This window comes from Cetorhinus maximus, chromosome 4 (genome assembly GCF_964194155.1).
Source record: "Cetorhinus maximus chromosome 4, sCetMax3.hap1.1, whole genome shotgun sequence".
Classification (NCBI taxonomy): Eukaryota; Metazoa; Chordata; class Chondrichthyes; order Lamniformes; family Cetorhinidae; genus Cetorhinus; species Cetorhinus maximus.
The window spans coordinates 82,403,128-82,422,089 of record NC_135882.1 but is presented as its reverse complement, the minus strand read 5'-3'; the positions used below and the strand labels follow the sequence as shown (position 1 = coordinate 82,422,089).

The 18,962-nt window shown below is 41.9% G+C and overlaps 1 protein-coding gene across 5 annotated transcripts in view; it reads right to left on the bottom strand.

Annotated features, from left to right (window-relative positions):
• Nucleotides 1-2,100: 2,100 nt before the first annotated feature.
• pde7a (phosphodiesterase 7A) overlaps nt 2,101-18,962 on the bottom strand; it is a 137,246-nt gene continuing 120,384 nt past the window's right edge. For all 5 annotated transcript variants that reach the window (XM_078540409.1, XM_078540410.1, XM_078540411.1 and 2 more), the window contains 5 exons: nt 16,690-16,781; nt 12,839-12,983; nt 5,854-5,950; nt 4,567-4,647; nt 2,101-3,879 (listed from right to left, as the gene is read on the bottom strand). In XM_078540409.1, the coding sequence (XP_078396535.1) occupies nt 3,701-3,879; nt 4,567-4,647; nt 5,854-5,950; nt 12,839-12,983; nt 16,690-16,781 (594 nt within the window). In that variant the 3' untranslated portion in view covers nt 2,101-3,700. The remainder of the gene's footprint in view (nt 3,880-4,566; nt 4,648-5,853; nt 5,951-12,838; nt 12,984-16,689; nt 16,782-18,962) is intronic.

The following is an 18,962-nucleotide window of genomic DNA, read 5'->3' as shown; positions in this document are numbered from 1 at the left end:
TCCTCAGGGTAATGTCCTCGGCCCAACCATCTTCAGCTGTTTAATCAATGACCTTCCTTCCATCATAAGGTCAGAAGTGGGGATGGTCGCTGATGATTGCACAATGTTTAGCACCATTCATGACTTGGCTCAGGACTTCAAGGTTGGTTTGCCTACCTTGCTTCGGTCAGCACTCGTAGTCATCAGCACCAGGCTTCACAGTCAGCACCACCACATCACTTTTAAGGGGTGGGGGGGGTGCTCACAGATAGGACTTTACCTACCAGACCAGCCATATGTGGGTGGCTTTTCAGCCACTACAGGGCCGGGTCTTGCGTGGGAAAGGGGGAGAATTGGCCTCATTCAAAAGAAGAGGCTGCAGGACGAGGGCTGTACTGGGGAAGGAGGGTAACCCAGGGTGTGTGGGGGCACATGTTGATCTGTGCAAGTGGCCTCAAGATGGTGAGGGTTGAGGAGGCAGTCTCCAGAGGAGATGAGGCCAGATGTACATGTGAGAGAACGTGTGAGAGAATGGGTAGTGACGTCCCTTGAGCTGGCAGTGAATGAGATGCCAGTGAATGTGTGATGGGAATTTAGAGTGATGAGATGGTTGTCATATCCCGGCTGCACAGATGAGGTCATTCATCCTATATCTGCATTGGATGGCCAACCTCTTCTGTGCAACATTGGCAGTGGTGATCAGTGCCATTGCCTACCAAGCCAGAGTGGTAATATAGCTGCCCCTCCTACAGCCAGAAAGGGGTAGTGGACATCACAGCAGGCCTCCACGGCATCTAAAAGGCACTTGAAGGCTGCAGTCATCTTTGCTGCAGTCCTGGGCTAGAAGCACTGAGCGTGGCTGTACTTTAAATGTGGTGCATGGCGTGAAGAAGTGACAAGGTGACAGCATGGCAGGCAAATCAGAACCTGCCTGGCATAGAAATGGCGTGTTTCCCAGGAATGCATAAGTAATGTGGCGGGTTTGGGATGATATGGTGTGAAATGCCGCCAAAGGGGGATGAAGTCATATAAACACCTCACCTCTGAGACATGCCCATGTGATCCAGTTAGCACGGGGAGAGAAACTCAGTTGAAGTGTCAAGTGAGTTTTAATACCTTTTCACAGAATTACACAGTAAAGGGACAGCTGCTGTTTAAGACACAGAAGCTACTGCTGTGGAGAAGCAGGGGGAAACTGAATGCTGGATGCTTGTAAGAATTTGTTTTTTGTTCAAAAGGGAACAGAACAAATGGAGTTCCTGAAGATGTACAGAATGGTGAATCACCAAGGTGTGCCTTGCCGGTGTTAACTGGATCCAGAAATCTGGGCTGGGTGGAATGAATGTTGAAGAACACAAAGTTTCAACCCACAGTGGGGAGAAGCGAACCTGCTGGAGAAGTGGGAGTAACTGTGGGACAGTTCCTTTAATGCTACGTATCTGTTAGAAGCATGGCACCCATTGGTTCAAAAGCTTTGAGACATCCTTAGGTCAAGAAAGGTGTTACATAAGTGCAAGCCTTTCTTTTATTTTAATGTAATATGTAACTGTGTGCTGTAAATATCTTTATCCATGCCCACTGCAGGCATTTCTGTCTTAGATCACTCCCCTCAACATATCCAGTGATCTGTGTAGGTCAGGATTGTTTTAGTTTTCTGTCCCATCTCTCATCTTCCATTGTGCACGATGGATTAAATAAGCTTCACCAATTGATCAACAGTCTTAATTATTTTTGCAATTGTCATTCTGTCTCAGCTGCACAAAATTTTCTTTCTTGCATGCAACTGATAATAAACAAAATAATGTCATTGTTGCCCAAGTTAACAATTTCATAGTCATTAAAACTGTAATTGTTAAAATGTGGGTGAATGCTTAACTTTTTTGTTCACAAGAACAATTTTTTTTAAAAAGTAGTCTTCCTACAGATCCTTGCAATTGTTCAATTATCATAATTCCAAAATCAGTTACTGGTGCTATTTTCAAAGCCCTATAGGAGGATTTCTGCTATGCTTTACTGCACCGTGATTAAATCAAAATCTTGATCCTATGTAATACAAGTGAAATGCAAACTATATACTATCAATAAAAATGTTAAAATTTTACAGATCAAACAGATATGTAGTTCAAAAGGTATGTCAATTTTTTTATTCAAAATTCTGAACAGCAACAGGCACATATCAAAATATGAATATGGCATCTCTGCCAACAACCTGGTAATGTCCCTAAGCTTAACATTGAAGCCTTCATCTCTCAAAGATGGCTGTTGCAACAAATTGTAAACAGAATTCTCTTAAACAGTCCTGAAATACAAGTAACTTAAAAAAAAGAGAAAAGCACCAAGTTTGTTTCACTGGAAAACGCCAAACCTAAGATACAGTTCTGCTTACTGTACATAATCAACAACTATTTAAAACATTGTAAAATACAAAATGGAATGTTTGAAGTTTAAAATAACATTTGTAATCTTATCCTACAAAGGGTTCATCTTTTCACATCAAACAAGGCCCACAGGGGAGTAACAATTCACTCGCAAAAGGTCGAGGAACAACGCACTTTTCAAAATACAAACAGATTTGGTCACTTAGCTTTGTGCATAGTTTTAAGGCATCTGTAGCAATGTTAGAGTTTTTCTTCAATCTGGCTTCATGTATGTCACATTTGAAGAAAACCGAATGGTGAAAGTGGCACTTTGTTCAGATACATTTATTCTTGGTTACCACCATCACTTGCTCCAGAAACACAGGCAAATATCCTGAGCTGATCTTTATATAAATTACTGCCACTATCACTAAGTGCAGTTCATGCATGAAAACCACATGTTGGCTTCACCCAATCTGTTTTTCTATTTCTTCAACTCTCCCCCAAAAAGGCAAAGACCAGCAGCACTCTTTTCTTATATTTGCTGAAGTAAAGCTTGGTTGTGGTCAAGAGATGAAGGCTGGATTCACAGTGCACTAAAGGAACACCATGGCAGAAGGGAGGCTTCCATGGGAACTTAAATGGCATCACAAAGATTAAAAACGAGCTGCAGCATTTATTTTGTTCTATCTTCTTACCAAATAGCATTTCCCAAATTAGTGGTTCCTTTTCCACTATGCTTCAAGGCAAGAACCAGAACCAAAGTATCAAAAATACAGCATTGTAAACAAATCTCTGAGGCAGAAAAGGACTGGCTTCTTTGCATGCATTCAGTCACTCCAAAATGACGGGAAGAGAACAAAAACTCTTCTTGTACCAACATCAGAAGATTTTCACTAAGTTCATATTTTAGCCTTTTTAAAAAAAACCACAGGAAACCCCAAGTGCAGAAATTCTAGGTATCAGTCTGTATTACAGTATTCAAACTAACAGTTGATAAATGGCACTTTCTGGGACACTGCCACTCCTTTTTCCAATCACTTCAGTATGGCCACCACTGCAGTTTACGTGCTCAATGTCTCACAAAAGCCAACTGAGGTATTTGTGTATTGCTTCATGTTCAGGCCGAACGAGGGGCAAAGAAGCAATATGATGCTTTGAAAAAAGCATGGAATTACATTAATGTTGGCACGGGTACACATGCAACCGTGACAGTCAGAGCCTGCAAATATATCTCAACCCCTCACCTAAAGAATTATCCCATTTGCATTCAAACCAATAGGCTGAAAATTCATTGTTCAGCTCCAGCAGAATGAGCTAGGTGAGTGGGATAAAATAATTCTTGGCTTTCCTGAGGTAATAATTCAGTCCATTTCCTCGCAAGTAGAATCAGCATCATCTCCACTCCGGGTCCGTTCCTGTAGTAATCCCTTCCAGCTAGCATTATTCAAACTAAGGTGTCCAAGCATAGTCTGTGACAGTGTTGTGTTGCAGAATCGAGACCACTCCACAAAAAGAGGTTTTGCTACGTAAGTTATAAAACCTGGTACATAAAACAAAATCTTAATTAACTATGTTAATGAGTTTTTAAATAGACATGTTAAATTTTATATAATTATAAAAATCATTATAAGAGTAAATTCTTATGTCCAAAGATAGAAAAATAACAATGTTTTGTTTAAAACAAAGGACACAAAAATAAAACCATTGACAAGGAGTGTGCTGTTTACTGTAAAACTTTGCACTCTAAGGCCCTTTAGATAACTTATTTTTAAAAAATCATTTCCAACTGCAACTGAGAAAAATATACTACCAATGTAAAGCTAATCAAATTGTCAGAGCAATAATATTGATACTATTGTAACTAAAAGTTCAGATTTAAAATCTTTAAGTGAAAATAGAAAATTTGAACATTTCCCATCCATCTTCCCTTTTTTCTATTCTCTCTTTTTTACTTTCACTTCATTTTCAAAACTTCCTACTCCAAACTTTCTCCTTTAAATGCAAGCTCAAAATTCAAAACATCGCTTGCTTTTCTTTGAGACCCTGTATTAGAAATAAGATTGGCTCAATTTTTGAAATGATTTTCTCAAATTCAAGATACCCCTAACTGCAGGTTACTGGCATCTTGGCCACTGCTCTGGTATCATGATCATGCCCAAATAAATGCAGTAGTTGAACATTATAAAAGTCAGCTGTTTTACATTTTGTTAAAATTCGAATCACTCACCGATTTGAATATTGGCGACAGTTTCTGTATGGCGATCACATAGCTGACTTATAGCTAGCTTATGCCGCCTTTCAATATCCCCTAAATAGGGAAAAGAACAGTTTAAATATAAATGGTCTCATGACGAATGATGTATTAAAATTTTCAAAAGTTATCCTATTTGTTAGTGCATTATTCTCTCAAACTGAACAATCTGCATATTTTGCAACTAGTATTTTTTTATTTTACACCTGTAATATGCATTTTTCAAATTATACAAATGAATATAAACCTGCAATATAAAGAAATATTATGAATTGCTTTATCCTATAATTTTGAAGATTTTATAAAGTAGAACATAGAGGGGTTTCTTTTTGTTTCAAAATGTTTTTTCATGGAAAACACAATTTTATAAGACAGTGAGTTGATGCTGTAAGTTGATAAGGCTGTCTGCATAGAGAATAATGCAGTTTAGAGATCAAGCTAATTTGGCAACTGCCTCTAATGTTTAGCTGCCTCAGGAGGATAGCTAGAGACATGCTTGAGGAGCATGGGATCTTACAGGGTTGCACTTGGTGAGGTTTTAGAAGATTGCTGTTAACTTAAATTGGCCTATTCTTACATTTTTGAGAGGTGGTCTGGGCCATGCAGGCCCAGGACAAGGCTCCAGATTATCCAATACCACTAGACCCAAATCCACATATTTCCCTTTCTGATGAATCCCTTTACCATCTTAGCTCATTTTCATATTTTTCCAGCTCTGCTCCATCCTCTGTAGTGTGGGTTCCAAATTAAAAACTCAGTGGGGCCTGAGAAATAGGATTTGTTTCTTTGGTCTATTCTCCATTCCTCTTATGCAACCCAAGAATAATTAACTTTTCTATTTGCCGTCAAGACCTTGGTTTGATATCTTGAGGGATCAATCATGACCCAAACACCTTTCCCCAAGTAGTTTTGGTTAACAATTTACCATTACTCATGTAAATCTTTAAGCACACGGCTTTATACTTATTTACTGCACCTCCCAACTATCTACTCAGTTTGCCAAGCAATCCTGAAGATTTTCTCTCATCCTCTTCCATGTTAATCACTCCTATTTTGAGGTCATCCCTCAACTATGAGATGAAGGTACTAATGACATTTTCAATATTCATATTGCCATATCATAAAAATGCTGAATTGCACTGGTCCCTAAAACAAGCCCTGTTGTGGAATTACGGGTGAGAGTTGTGAAAAAGGTTATTATTTTTGCTTCTAACATTGTTTGTTGCTAAAATGCTCTAAATTGAGCTACTTTGCTGAATGTACCTTGATGGAAGAATTCTTGGCATACTTTTTCACTCCATTGCTTACTCAGTTCCCAAGGCCGGCATGGGTTACTGATATCTGCACATTTCAGTGCTATCTATAAGAACAAAAGATTTTTACTTGTAATGATAGTTATTTTATTTTCCTCTCTTCTGTTAGCTCACCATTTTAAGAATGTTTTCGTTCCACAATTCCAATCACTCTATGGTTAACAACTATAAGATTGCATGCAAGCTTGGGCAAGAAAAATCTATCAACACTCTACTTTCAAACACTAGTAACAATGTACTTTTATCTATTCAATTTCCACCAAAAATACTCCCAATTCCCCAGAAACAGTAAAGCAAAACACCAAAATATTTATCCATCCCAAAAGTTCAGGTCCACAGTTGTGGCCTCAGAGAGAGAGCACAGGAAGTGACGTGTTCTGAAGAATATTTGATCACCTTAGTCCATTATAGTGATCCTCAGGAGGAAAAGTTGGAGGGGAAAATGAGGCACACAGAGAAATGAAGATGGGAACAATGTAAAGAATTAAGTAAACACAGGGAAATAGTAGAAGAAACACAGCTAGAGATGCTGGAAGAGCAGGAGACCCACAAAGAAATGTAAGAGACACACCTAAGCACAAATGGAGCAGACACATCAATGGAAACAGGAGGAAATGCACTTATAGAAGTGGAGGAAATGGCATACACAGACACAGGAGTGGCAGCGAAATCCCTCACACACAACATAGATGAGGAGGAAGAAAACATATACACAGAAGTAGAAAACAAGGGACACAGGGAAGTGGGAAGAGAGAAAACAACCACACACACAAGTGGAGAGCACACAGTTAAAAGCACAGCAGACACGCACAAAATTTCAGAAGGAGTAAGAGACAGACCAACACTGACATAAACTGAGAAAAAGACAGTCAACATACAGAAGTTGGAGTGGGGCGAAAAGAGAGAAAAGCCAAAACAAGTAAAAGAATACAAATTATGATTGTAAAAAGAAAGTGCAAGCTTTGTAGACAGATTCAAAAACACTGAAATTTTTTGCTTGGATCTTGCTCCAAAATATTTGAGAAATGCCTTTCCTTTTAACTTTCATTCAAACGTGGTACTGAATCTGGCTACAGGCACATAAAAGGGAAGGAATTTTGTTTGAATGAAATAGAGGAAGTCAGAACTGTTCATCATTTAGACAAGGTGAAATGTTCAGATGTACACAAACTTGAGGTCATAAGTGGTTTATACTAGGCCTGAAGAAATGTTAAATATTGAATATTGAAACCAAAAATTTATTTAGAAGGATGCTACACATTTAGAGTCATACACAGTGGGTGGTGGGAAACAAGAGTGATTTCCTTCATTAGCTGTTAAAAGTTATGTATCATAAAAAGTACTTAATGGCTGTAACATTCAGGAAATAATTCACTCAAGGATAACTGGATTATCATTGGATTTTATTAAAAATATATAATAAATTGCCCTGTTGAACCTTCCAGGATTATGTAAGTATAGAGAAGCAGGACCAATAAAATAAATATTTTGTCAGAGATAAATATACCTTGTGGGTATATTTAAATGGCACACATTGGCAAAGGGAGCTGTTCAATGTACACAAAGGGGTTTGAAGCATGAACATTAATTGTTCAGATACAAGTCTTAGATGTCACAAGCTTAATCTGTATTTGGATTCCGTGCCTCGATCTACTATAAAATGCAAGAGTATGCTTTCAAATCTGTAGTCTGGTATAGTTTAAAAATAAAATATAAATTAACTGAATAACCACCTAAAAACAAGACATATCGCATTAAAAATGCAACATTTGCAGGCATTCCACTGGTCAGAGGTATCAGGGATATGGGAATTCAGCTTAACTCCCAGGTGGATAAAATTCAAGGAATTAAATATTGCTCGGGGGCTGCAAAATTAAATTGATTGTTTAAAAAATATTTGTAAAATTGATACACATGCACTATTCATTTTTTAAAAATTGATTCAGGGGATGAGGGCATCCCATGGGATACGGGGGAAGATGGTGGCCTCGTGGTATTGTCACTGGACTAGTAATCCAGAGACCCAGGGTAATGCTCAGGGCATTATGGCAGATGGTGGAATTTGAATTCAATCAATAAAAATCTGGAAATAAAGTCTAATTAAACCATTGTCGATTGTTGTAAAAACCCATCTGGTTCACTATGCAATTGAGGCCTACTTGCGGCTGACTCTTAAATGCCCATGGAAATGACCTAGTGAGCCACTCATGTATCAAACCACTAGAAAGTCAATAAAGAAACTGGACAGACCACCTGGCATCGACCTAGGCACTGGAAATGATAACGGCCAACTCAGGCCTGTTGACACGACAAAGTCCTCCTTACTAACATCTGGATTGAGAGCGCTGATTCACAGACTAATCAAGCAACAGCCTGACAGTCATACTCACTCATTGCTTACAGATAATGTCCCAGACACCACTATTACCAACCCTGGGTACGTCCTGTCCCAGCGGCAGGACAGAACCAGCAGAGATGGCAGCACAGTAATACACAGTCGGGAAGGTGTTACCCTGGAAGTCCCCAACATCGACTCTGGACCCAATGAGGTCTCATGACATCAGGTTGAACATGAGCAATGAAACCTCCTGCTGATTTCCACCTACCTCCACCCGCCTCAGTTGATGAATCAGTGCTCCTCCATGTTGAACACCACTTGGAGGAAGCACTGAAGGTGGGAAGGGCACAAAATGTACTCTGGCTGGCGGACTTCAATGTCCATCACCATGAGTGGCTCGGTGGCGCCACTACTGACTGAGCTGGCCGAGTCCTAAATGACATAGCTGCTAGACTCGGTCTGCGGCAGGTGGTGAGGGAACCAAGAGGGAAAAGTATACTTGACCTCATCCTCACCAACCTGCCTGCTGCACGTGCACCTGTCCATGACAGTATCGGTGAGAGTGACCACCGCACAGTCCTTGTTGAGATGAAGTCCCATCTTCACGTTGAGGATGCCATCCATCGCGTTGTGGGGCACTACCGCTGTGTTAAATGGGATAGATTTTTGAACAGATCTAGCAACTCAAGACCGGGCATCCATGAGGCGCAGTGTACTCAGCCACAACTGTAACCTTATGGCCCGGCATATCCCCCACTCTACCATTACCATCAAGCCAGGGGATCAACCCTGGTTCAATGAAGAGTGCAGGAGCAACACCAGGTATACCTAAAAATGAGCACCTGGTGAAGCTACAACACTGGGCTGCTTGCATAAAAAACAGCATAAGCAGCAAGTGATAGACAGAGCTAAGTGATTCCACAATCAATGTATCAGATCCCCCTCTGCAGTCCTGCCACATCCAGTCTTGAATGGCAGTGGACAATTAAACAACTCACTGGAGGAGGAGGGTCCACAAATATCTCCCCCATCCTCAATGCTGGAGGAGCCCAGCACATCAGTGCAGCAAGTATGGCTGAAGCATTTACAACAAACGAGTGGATGATACAACTTGACCTCCTCCGGTGGTCTCCAGCATCACTGATGCCAGTCTTCAGCCAATTTGATTCACTCCACGTAATATCAAGAAACAGCTGAAGGCACTGGAAACTGTAAGGGCTATGGGCCCTGACAATATTCCAGCAACAGTACTAATTTGTACTCTAGAACTTGCCACGCCCAAGCCAAGCTGTTACAGTACAGCAAAAACACTAACATCTACCCAGCAATGTGGAAAATTGCTCAGGTGTGTCCTATACACAAAAAGCAAGTCAAATCCAACCCAACAAATTATCGTCTCATCAGTCTACTCTCAGCTTAGCAATCATCTGCTCACTGACGCTCAGTTTGGGTTCTGGCAAGGTCTCTCAGCTCCTGACCTCATTACAGCCTTGGTTCAAACATAGACAAAAGAGCTGAACTCCCGAGGTGAGGTGAGAGTGACTGCCCTTGACATCAAGGCAGCATTTGACTGAGTGTGGCATCATGGAGCCTTAGCAAAACTGGAGTGATTGGGAATCGGGGGGCAGGGGAACCCTCCGCTGGTTGGAGTCATACCTAGCACAAAGAAAGATGGCTCTGGTGGCTGGAGATCAATCATCTCAGTCCCAGGACTGCAGGAGTTTCCCAGGGTAGTGTCCTAGGCACAACCATCTTCAGCCGCTTCATCAATGACCTTGTTCCATCACAAGGTCAGGAGTGGGGATGTCTGCTGATGATTGCACAATTTTCAGCACCATTCATGACTCCTCAGTTACTGAGGCAATCCATGTCCAAATGCAACAAGACCTGGACAACATCCAGGCTTGGGCTGACAAGTGGCAAATAACATTCGTGCCACACAAGTGCTAGGCAATGACCATCTCCAACAAGAAAGAATCTAACCATCATCCATTCAATGGCATTACCATTACTGAGTCCCCCGCTATCAACATCCTAGGGGTTACCACTGAGCAGAAATAGGACTGGACTAGCCATATGAATATACTGTGGCTACAAGAGCAGGTCAGAGCTAGGAATCCTGCAGCGAATAACTCAACTCCTGACTCCCCAAAGCCTGTCCACCATCTACAAGGCACAAGTCAGGAATGTGATGGAATACTCCCCACTTGCCTGGATGAGTGCAGCTCCAACAACACTCAAGAAGCTTGATACCATCCAGGACAAAACAGCCCACTTGATTGGCACCACATCCACAAACATTCACTCCCTCCAACACCAGTGCACAGTGGTAGCAGTTTGTATCATCTACAAGATGCACTGCAACAACTCACCAAGGTTCCTACGACTACTACCATCTAGAAGGACAAGGACAGCAGATACATAGGAACACCACCACCTGGAAGTTCCCCTCCAAGTCATTCACCATCCTGACTTGGAAATATAATGCCGTTCCTTCACTGTTGCTGGGTCAAAATCCTAAACTCTCTAACAGCACTGTGGGTATACCTACACCACAGGGGTCACAGCAGTTTAAGAAGGCAGCTCAGCACCACCTTCTCAAGGACAATTAGGGATGGGCAATAAATGCTGGCCTAGCCAGCGACCCCCACACCCCATGAATGAATAATGCAAAAACAATTATTGACTTCCACACCACATCATCTTCCTTTGTCCTGAGTATGATTCCAACCAGTGGAGAGTTTTCCCCCCCGATTCCCATTGATTTCAATTATGCTGGGGCTTCTTGATGGCCAGGCAAATGTTTGGATTAAGGCTGTAATGAAGTCCGGAGCAGTGCGCTCCTGGCAGGACCCAAAAGGAGCGTCAGTGGATAGGTTATTGATGAGTGAGTGCTGCTTTTTATCAATGGTAACAACCCTTTTACTAATAACTGGAAAATAGAGTGTTGGGACATGGACTGCCTTAAGTGGACACAACATATCTTAGGCAATTTTCCATTTCATCAGGCAACTCTACCGGAACAGAGGTTAGTTTTGGAACACAAGTCTTCAACATTAAAGCCTGGAAGTTCTAAGTACCCATAGCCATTGCTGCAACCGGTGCCTTCATGCATTTTGTAGAGTGAATCTAATTTCCCGAAGGCTGACACCTGCGTTGCTGGGGACCTCAGGAGGAGGAGGAGATGATTATTAATCGTTTACTTGGCATTTCTGGATGAAGATGGTTGCAAATGGTTCAGAAGCCTCATCTTCCGCAATTGAGCTGGGTTCTACCATCATTGAGAATAGGAATTTTCATACAGCCACCTCCTCTCATTGTTACTTAATTATCCATCATTATTCACGACAAAATATGACAGTATTGCAGAGCTTTGATCTGATTGATCGGTTACAAGATCTGCATGTCGCTTCTGTTGGTTAGCTGGCCTCCAGACCTGTGTTGTAACCTCAACAAGTTGGCACCTAGTTTTTAAAGGTACTCCTGTTGGTGCTCTTGGAATGCTCTTCTATACTCCTCACTAAATCAGGTTTGGTCATCTGGCTTGATGGTAATGGTAAAATGATGGATATGCTGGACCATGAGGTTACAGATTGTGGTTGAATACCATTCTGCTACTGATGGCCTACAGTTTCTCATGGATGCCCAATTTTGAGCTGCTATAACTGTTCTGAATCTATCCCATTTAGCACAGTGGTAATGGAGCACATCCCCATTGTGAAGATGGGAATTCATCTCCACAAGAACTGTGAAGTGGTCAATCCTACCAATACTGTCAAGGGCAGATGCATCTGCAACGGTGAGAGAGTTGAAGTCAAGTAGGTTTTTCCCTCGTGGTGATTCTCTCATCACCACCAGCCACAGACCTATCTGGCAGTACGTACTTCAGAATTCAGCCAGCTTGATCAGTAGTGGTGCTACTGAACCACTCGGTGACAGGCACTGAAGTCCCCCCACCCAGAGTACATTCTGGGTTCTTGCTATCTTCAGTGCTTTGTCAAGTATTGTTGTACATGGAGGAGCACTGATTCATCAGCTGAGGGAGGCAGTTTGTTGCAAACAGCAAGGTGTTCCCTTGCCCATGTTTGACCTGATGCTATGCGACTTCATGGGGCAGTTCCTTCCCAAGTGTATGCCACCCTGCTGCCACCTCTATTGGAGTGGTGATGGAGGATTCTGGGACATTGGCTGAAAGGTATGAATCAGTAAGTATGGCTGTTGCTTGACTTGTCTGTGTGACAGCTCTTCCAATTTGGCAGAAGTCCCCAGGTGTTAGTGGAAACGACTTTGCAGGGATGCCTTCGCTAGATGTGCCTGTTGTTTCCAGTGCCTAGGTCAATGCCAGGCGGTCTTTCTTTTCTGTAGCGGTTGGATACAACCTAGTGGCTTGTTAGGCTATTTCAGAGGCCAGTTAAGGATCAACCATATGGCTGAGAATCTGGAGTCACATTTGTAGAGGTAAGCTACGTAGTCCATCGTTGTAAATTAAATTATCTTATTTCAAGTTAAGTCTGCCCATGGGTGGTTTTGGGGAAGATGGTGGAATCACAACTACTTAAATATATAACTCCAGATAGGTAGTTTAAAATAAGGTTACCTGCAGCATGAAATGTCGATGACCGGCATCATCTAAACATAGATCGCTCCTGTCCAAGCGAGTTCGAAGTTGTGACAGAAACTCATTCTGGCGGCTTATGTCTGTGGCTAGAATTAGGGAACCCAACTGGCTTCCTATTTGATAGCTTTAAAAAAAAAGGATATACTGTAAACATTTTACAAAAGCTGAAAAACAGACTTAGTGGTGAGACAGATAACATTCCTGGGAAGTCTTTCATACAAAGACTGGAATTGACAAGATGCAAATAGTTTTAACCTTTTCACTTCAGAGTTTGATAGCAGAGGTAAATTCTAGTTATTTCTATGGAAACATCCTCCAATTACCACTGAGTGTAAATCTAGAAAGAACTGGAATCAACACTTTGAAAATCTCTATTTCTAACAACATGTGGATTGCATGAGTCAACGCCGTACAGTTAGATTTACACATCAGGCCGTAAGTGGCCTTGTAATTTTGCTATCATTTCTTAATTATCTTGATCACTATTCTCCACTTGATTTGACAAGGATCTTCCAATCTTTTCGCCATTAAGAAGAATTTTGTTATTAGGAGAACCAACTACATAACTGAGACAAAGGCAAAGCAGGATATCAAGGATCGTAGATTTTGCACTTAAATCTAGGGCATCCACTGCATTACTGAAGCACTGGGGACAAATGCCACAAGCAAGCTATACTGTCTAGACCACCAGTCTACATTTATATCAGATTGTGATGCGAGAGCTCTGCTCAGTAATTCTGATAGTAGGAAACTCATTCAGGAAAATAATTTACTAGAATTATCTCTGTTCGGATTCTAAACATCTTTCTCTAGATTGTTGACATTATGCGCAATTTTACGCTGAACCACATAGGGAGGTATGACAGGTGACCCAAAGCTTGGTCTGATAGGTTTTAAAGAGCATCTCAAAGGAGGGACAGAGGGGTGGAGAGATATGGGGAGGGCATTCCAAACTTTAAGGTTTAGATGGCTGAAAGCATGGCCACCAATGGTGAAGCAAAGAAAACTGGAGATGCACAAGGGGCCAGAATTGAAGGAGTGAAGAGATCTTGGAGGTCTGTAGAGCTGGGAGAGGTTAGAGATAGGGAGAATAGAGTTCACAAAGGAATTTTAAAACATGGCTAAGAACTGCTGGACCAAGAGCTAATGTGGGTCAGCAATCACAAGGATGATGGGTGAATAGGAATTGGTGCGATACAGCCAGCTAAGTTTTGGATGAACCCAAGTTTACAGAGGCTCCAAGGTGGGAAGCCAAGAGAGAATTGAAATAGTCAAGCCCAGGAGGTAACAAAAGCATGGATGAGCATTTCAGTAGCAGATGAACTGAGGCAGGGCAGGGCAGGAGACAGATGATATTATGTAATTAGAAATAGACTGTAGTGAAGATAGAGAAAAAAATGGGGCACCATTTTACTGGTTTCGTCAAAGCAGTTTTAATACCTGGACCGGAAGCAAGGGTGCCAGGTCAATGGACTAACAAGCTTCCCCCTCTGGCTGATCTTGCCAGAGGTAGGGCGAAAGAGACAAGGGCTACCCGCCTTGCAGCAGCAAATAGCCAATTTGAATATGCAAGTGTCCACTTGTGGACAGATCGAGGACACCACTGGTATCTTCCCAGCAAGGGAAGAGACCCCACCCTCCTATGAGGTCAAAGCTGGACAGATGTGTGGAGGCGGTTTGCTGATGGCTGGCGGGGGAGCCCATTAGACCTCTCATATTTATCCATCCCCCACCCATCAGAGCCACAGGGATCAGCTTTTGGAGGGGTTTCCCTCCACAGTGGTGGCCTGGCAGTTGTGACGCAGCTTATTTCAAAAAATGGAAATTACTTCAGTGGGCACTCAAGATAGAGGCTCACTCATGGCCCTACTCCTACAGTGGCAGTGTCAACTCTGCTAGTGGGCTGCCATCCTTCCGTGTCTGCAGGCCCTCTGGTTGGGCCTGCAGCCTTAGGAACCTGTTTGCCCTTCTTAATTTGATGGCTGACATTGAGGCAGGCAATTAGGAGGCTGCCTTCCATTTGATCATGCCAGTGGACACACTGTCAGTGTGTGGGATTGGGATCCTTAAATGGCCCATTCTTATAGTGGTAAGATTCCATCCATGGAATCAGAAACTCATGGGTCAGAAAGGGTGCCAAGATTTCACACGGTCTGGTTCAGCTTCAGACAGTGGTTAGGCAAGGCCATGGAGTCTGTGGCTAGAACTAAATTGTGACACGGATCAAAGACAATAGCTTTGGTATTCCCTGTACAGACAACAGGTTGCAGTAAAGTCGGGGATTATCACTGCATTCAAGGATGATCCGTTTTGGTAGAGGAAAGCAGGACTTTAGTGTTTTACATGGTCCAGCCATATCTGATGTTGAATGGCTAAAGCAGTTGTCTGCCATAAACATTCAAGTGAGTGTTCCTTGCACTTAAAGAAGCAGATATAAAGCCAACACCTGGTGTAGTGATCAGTGTGGGATGGTAATGGTTAATGGGGACAAGGACATCAACAACAGGTTACAAACGTTGCTTTAACATAATAATGTCCCAAGGTGCTCTACACGAGAACAAAGTGAAGCAATGCGTTTATCTCTTTCTTATTCTCAACTTCCCAGTTTTAATACCAGTGTTAGTACCAGAAAATAGCCTTATTGCCTGATCACAAAGTGGGAAGGGAGATAAGCTGGTAGCTATAGATCAGTCAATCATACATTGGTAGCAGAAAAACTGTAAGCCCATAATATAGGATAACATTATTGAACAATTAGAAACTTATGGAATAAGCAGGAAAGTGTTTTGAGGAAATTACTGTGTGAACAGATGGTGGAATTTTCATTTGAACTTCAAAACAGCATTTGTTAAAGTATGATTTCAGAGATTTACTGAAGTAATTACAGCCCATGGTACTGGAGGTAAAGTGACAATATGAACATATTAGCTAAAGTGGAAAAGAGAGAGGCATTTCTCAGATTTCCATATGTAGCTAGTGAAATGACCAGGGAGACCTGGAACACAGATGGAAAAAAGATACGGGCCAGGATTTTCCCATTGGCGAGCGGGGGATGGGGCCCGCTCACCGACGCGTAAAATGACGGAACTCCCGACGTCATCCCGCCCCATTCAAATTTTCAGGTAGGCGGGAGCTCAGCAAAATCAGCTGTGCGCCTGCCGACCTGTCAATGGCCAATTGAGGCCATTGACAGAGTCATTAGAGTAATTAATGGACCTGCCTGTCCAACCTTAACTTTGGTGGGCAGGCCAGGAGCCCTGACGGGCATCAGAAAAAGCATGAAAACCTCATCCACGGGTGGGATGAGGTTTCATGTAGGTTTTTAAAATTTTAATTCAAGTGTTTTTATAAGTTATGGACATGTCCCAATTCATGTGACAGTGTCACATGAGGGGACGTGTCAGGGAATTTTTTTTTCTATTTTTAATATACAGCCGATCTCCCTGAGGCAGCACTTTGCCTCAGGGATATGAGTGCGCTCTTTTGTGCGCATGCGCGAAAGTGCGCACTCTTGGCTCAGGGAAACCCCCGCCGCCCGCACAGGGAGCACTCAGTGCTTCCGTGCGGATGTCACACTGGGCCAGCCTTATTTGGCCCGCCCATGTGAAATGGCGGCGTGCTCCCAATCGGGGGCGCCGATCGGAGGCGCGCCTCCGCACGCCCGCTCTTCAACTTCCCCCCAACAGGGGGAAAATTCTGCCCAAGATTCCAGCTCTCCTTTTCAGTTAACAAAGGTTTAAAACACATGTAAAAGTTGGAAAATTTGGCAATTGTCTTAGATCAATTCAAATTTGTAGAGACAATTATTTAGCAAAACATCAGATACACACCTTTCCTCAACTGAAAGATGTGCAAATAATTTAGATTCCTGCAGCACACACACTGCTGACCTCCAATGATGGTTTTCTAACACCGAGGTATTCTGTGAGTGAAGAAAAGATAATTAGTGGTTATGGAAAAACTGAACTTCAAATTCTTCTCATTTGCAAAAGATGAGATCATAGAAGAGGCAGAATTCTGCTAGTTTAAAAAAGTCCATCTTCCAGTCAAAATTCTCTCTCTTATTTCTCATTACTGAACACCTTCAGAAGCATTAACAAATTATTCTGTTGAATATACCAGTTATGGTTGACTGGCAAAACAAAGGTGCTTTGAGATTTCACATAATTTAAAATGTAAAACTTCAGGAACAACATTAATAAATCAATCTTTAGAAAAAAATCACAAACAGTAGTGCATCGAACACAGATTCATTTTCGCAATCTTCTTTTATGCACTCTCACAAAATCATAGCATCATGTCCATCTAAACAAATGTTCATTATGAATTTTTATTTTAGAAAATAAATCAATACTCCTTTGCCATGATGAATGGAATACATTACTCAAATGAGGACAAAATTTGTTCAAAGGGGGCAAAATTTGTCCACCTTGCAGAATCATTTTAATTCTTTAAATGTGGATCCTCTAAACATTAAGAAAAAGCACCAACCTCAGTTGGCAAGTCTCAAACAGGACGTATGGGGCTACATCCTTTTAAGGCATTTTGTGATACTGGAGTTGTTCCAGTTGACCATCCTTGCTCTCATGCAATACAGAGAGGCAAGCCCTTCCCTGGAGCAAGTTTTACATTTTCTGAAAATGATCAATTATTTTTACTTCCTCCAAGAACTAGGGTAGGTGATGGTGTAATGCTATTGTTGCCTAGTAATTCAGAGACCCAGGGTAATGCTCTGGGGACCTGGGTTCGAATCCTGCCATGGCAGATGGTGGAATTTGAATTCAATAAAAATCTGGAATTAAAACTCCAATGGTGAAAATGAAACCATTGTAAAATGCCATCAGACCAGGTAAGGACAGGAAATGACTCGTAAAATGCCCTCTGAACAAGGGCAATTAGGGATGGGCAATATATCCCATGAATTAATTTTAAAAAGATCTAAGGGGCACTGAACTAAGGATGCAATGTGTAAAGGCATAGATAGACACAGATGTTGAAACAAAGTAGATAATTTCTCATCTTTCTTCCTATTGTATCTTCCACACACAACTAGAGTTTAACCAAACAATAACTTAGGACAAGTAAGAGGGCAGTCCCAACTGGAAAGTAGAAATTCCTGCCTGCAAGAAAGACTTCCAAACCAGGTGTTATCTGTGACTGCTAAGCATGTTTGGTGAGTAAAAGTAGACTAAAACAAGTAGACGAATAGGTAAAGCAAAAGGTAGCCTCTTGGCTTGTCAATGAATACTGGTATCTATTTCTGAAGTCCCTTCTTGGGATAAATACAATTACTTTTTTTTTGCTGACCCCTATGATACTGTCAAGTAAAAACCCATAATACAAATCTACAACCCATAATACAAATCACGGTTTAGTGAGGCTTACCAAATACCTTGTGAACATTAAATGAAAGAACATAATGACATAAACAGTAGCAGGAGTAGGCCATTCGGCCCCTACAGCCTGCTCCACCATTCAATAAGATCATGGCTAATCTAATTGAGGCCTCAACTCCGCTTCCTGCCTGCTCCCCAAAATCCTTGACTCCCTTGTCAATTACAAATCCGTCTAACTCAGCCTTGAATATATTCAATGACGCAGCCTCCACTACTTGCTGGGGAAGAGAATGCCAGACACAAACAACCCTTGAAGAGGAGAAATTCCTCCTCATCTCCCTTAGTTGGGAGGCCCCTTAAATTGCACCCCCTAGTAGATTCCCCACAAGGGGCAAAATCCTCTCAGTATCTACCCGGTCAAGCCCTCTCAGAATCTTAAACGTTTCAATAAGATCACCTCATTTTTTTGTTTTTGAAAACTCCAAAGGGTATTGGCCCAAATTGCTCAACCCTTTCTCATAATACAATTTCTTCACCCCAGGAATCAGCCAACTGAGCCTTCCCCGAATTTCTTCCAATGCAAGTATATCCCTCCATGAGTAAAGGTGACCAAAACTGTACACCATACTCTAGGTGTGATCTCACCAATGTCCTGTACAGTTGTAGCAAGATTTCCCTACTTTTATACTCCATCTCCCTTGCAATAAAGACCCACATTCCATTTGCCTTGTTAATTAATTGCTGTACCTGCATGTTGACTTTTTGTG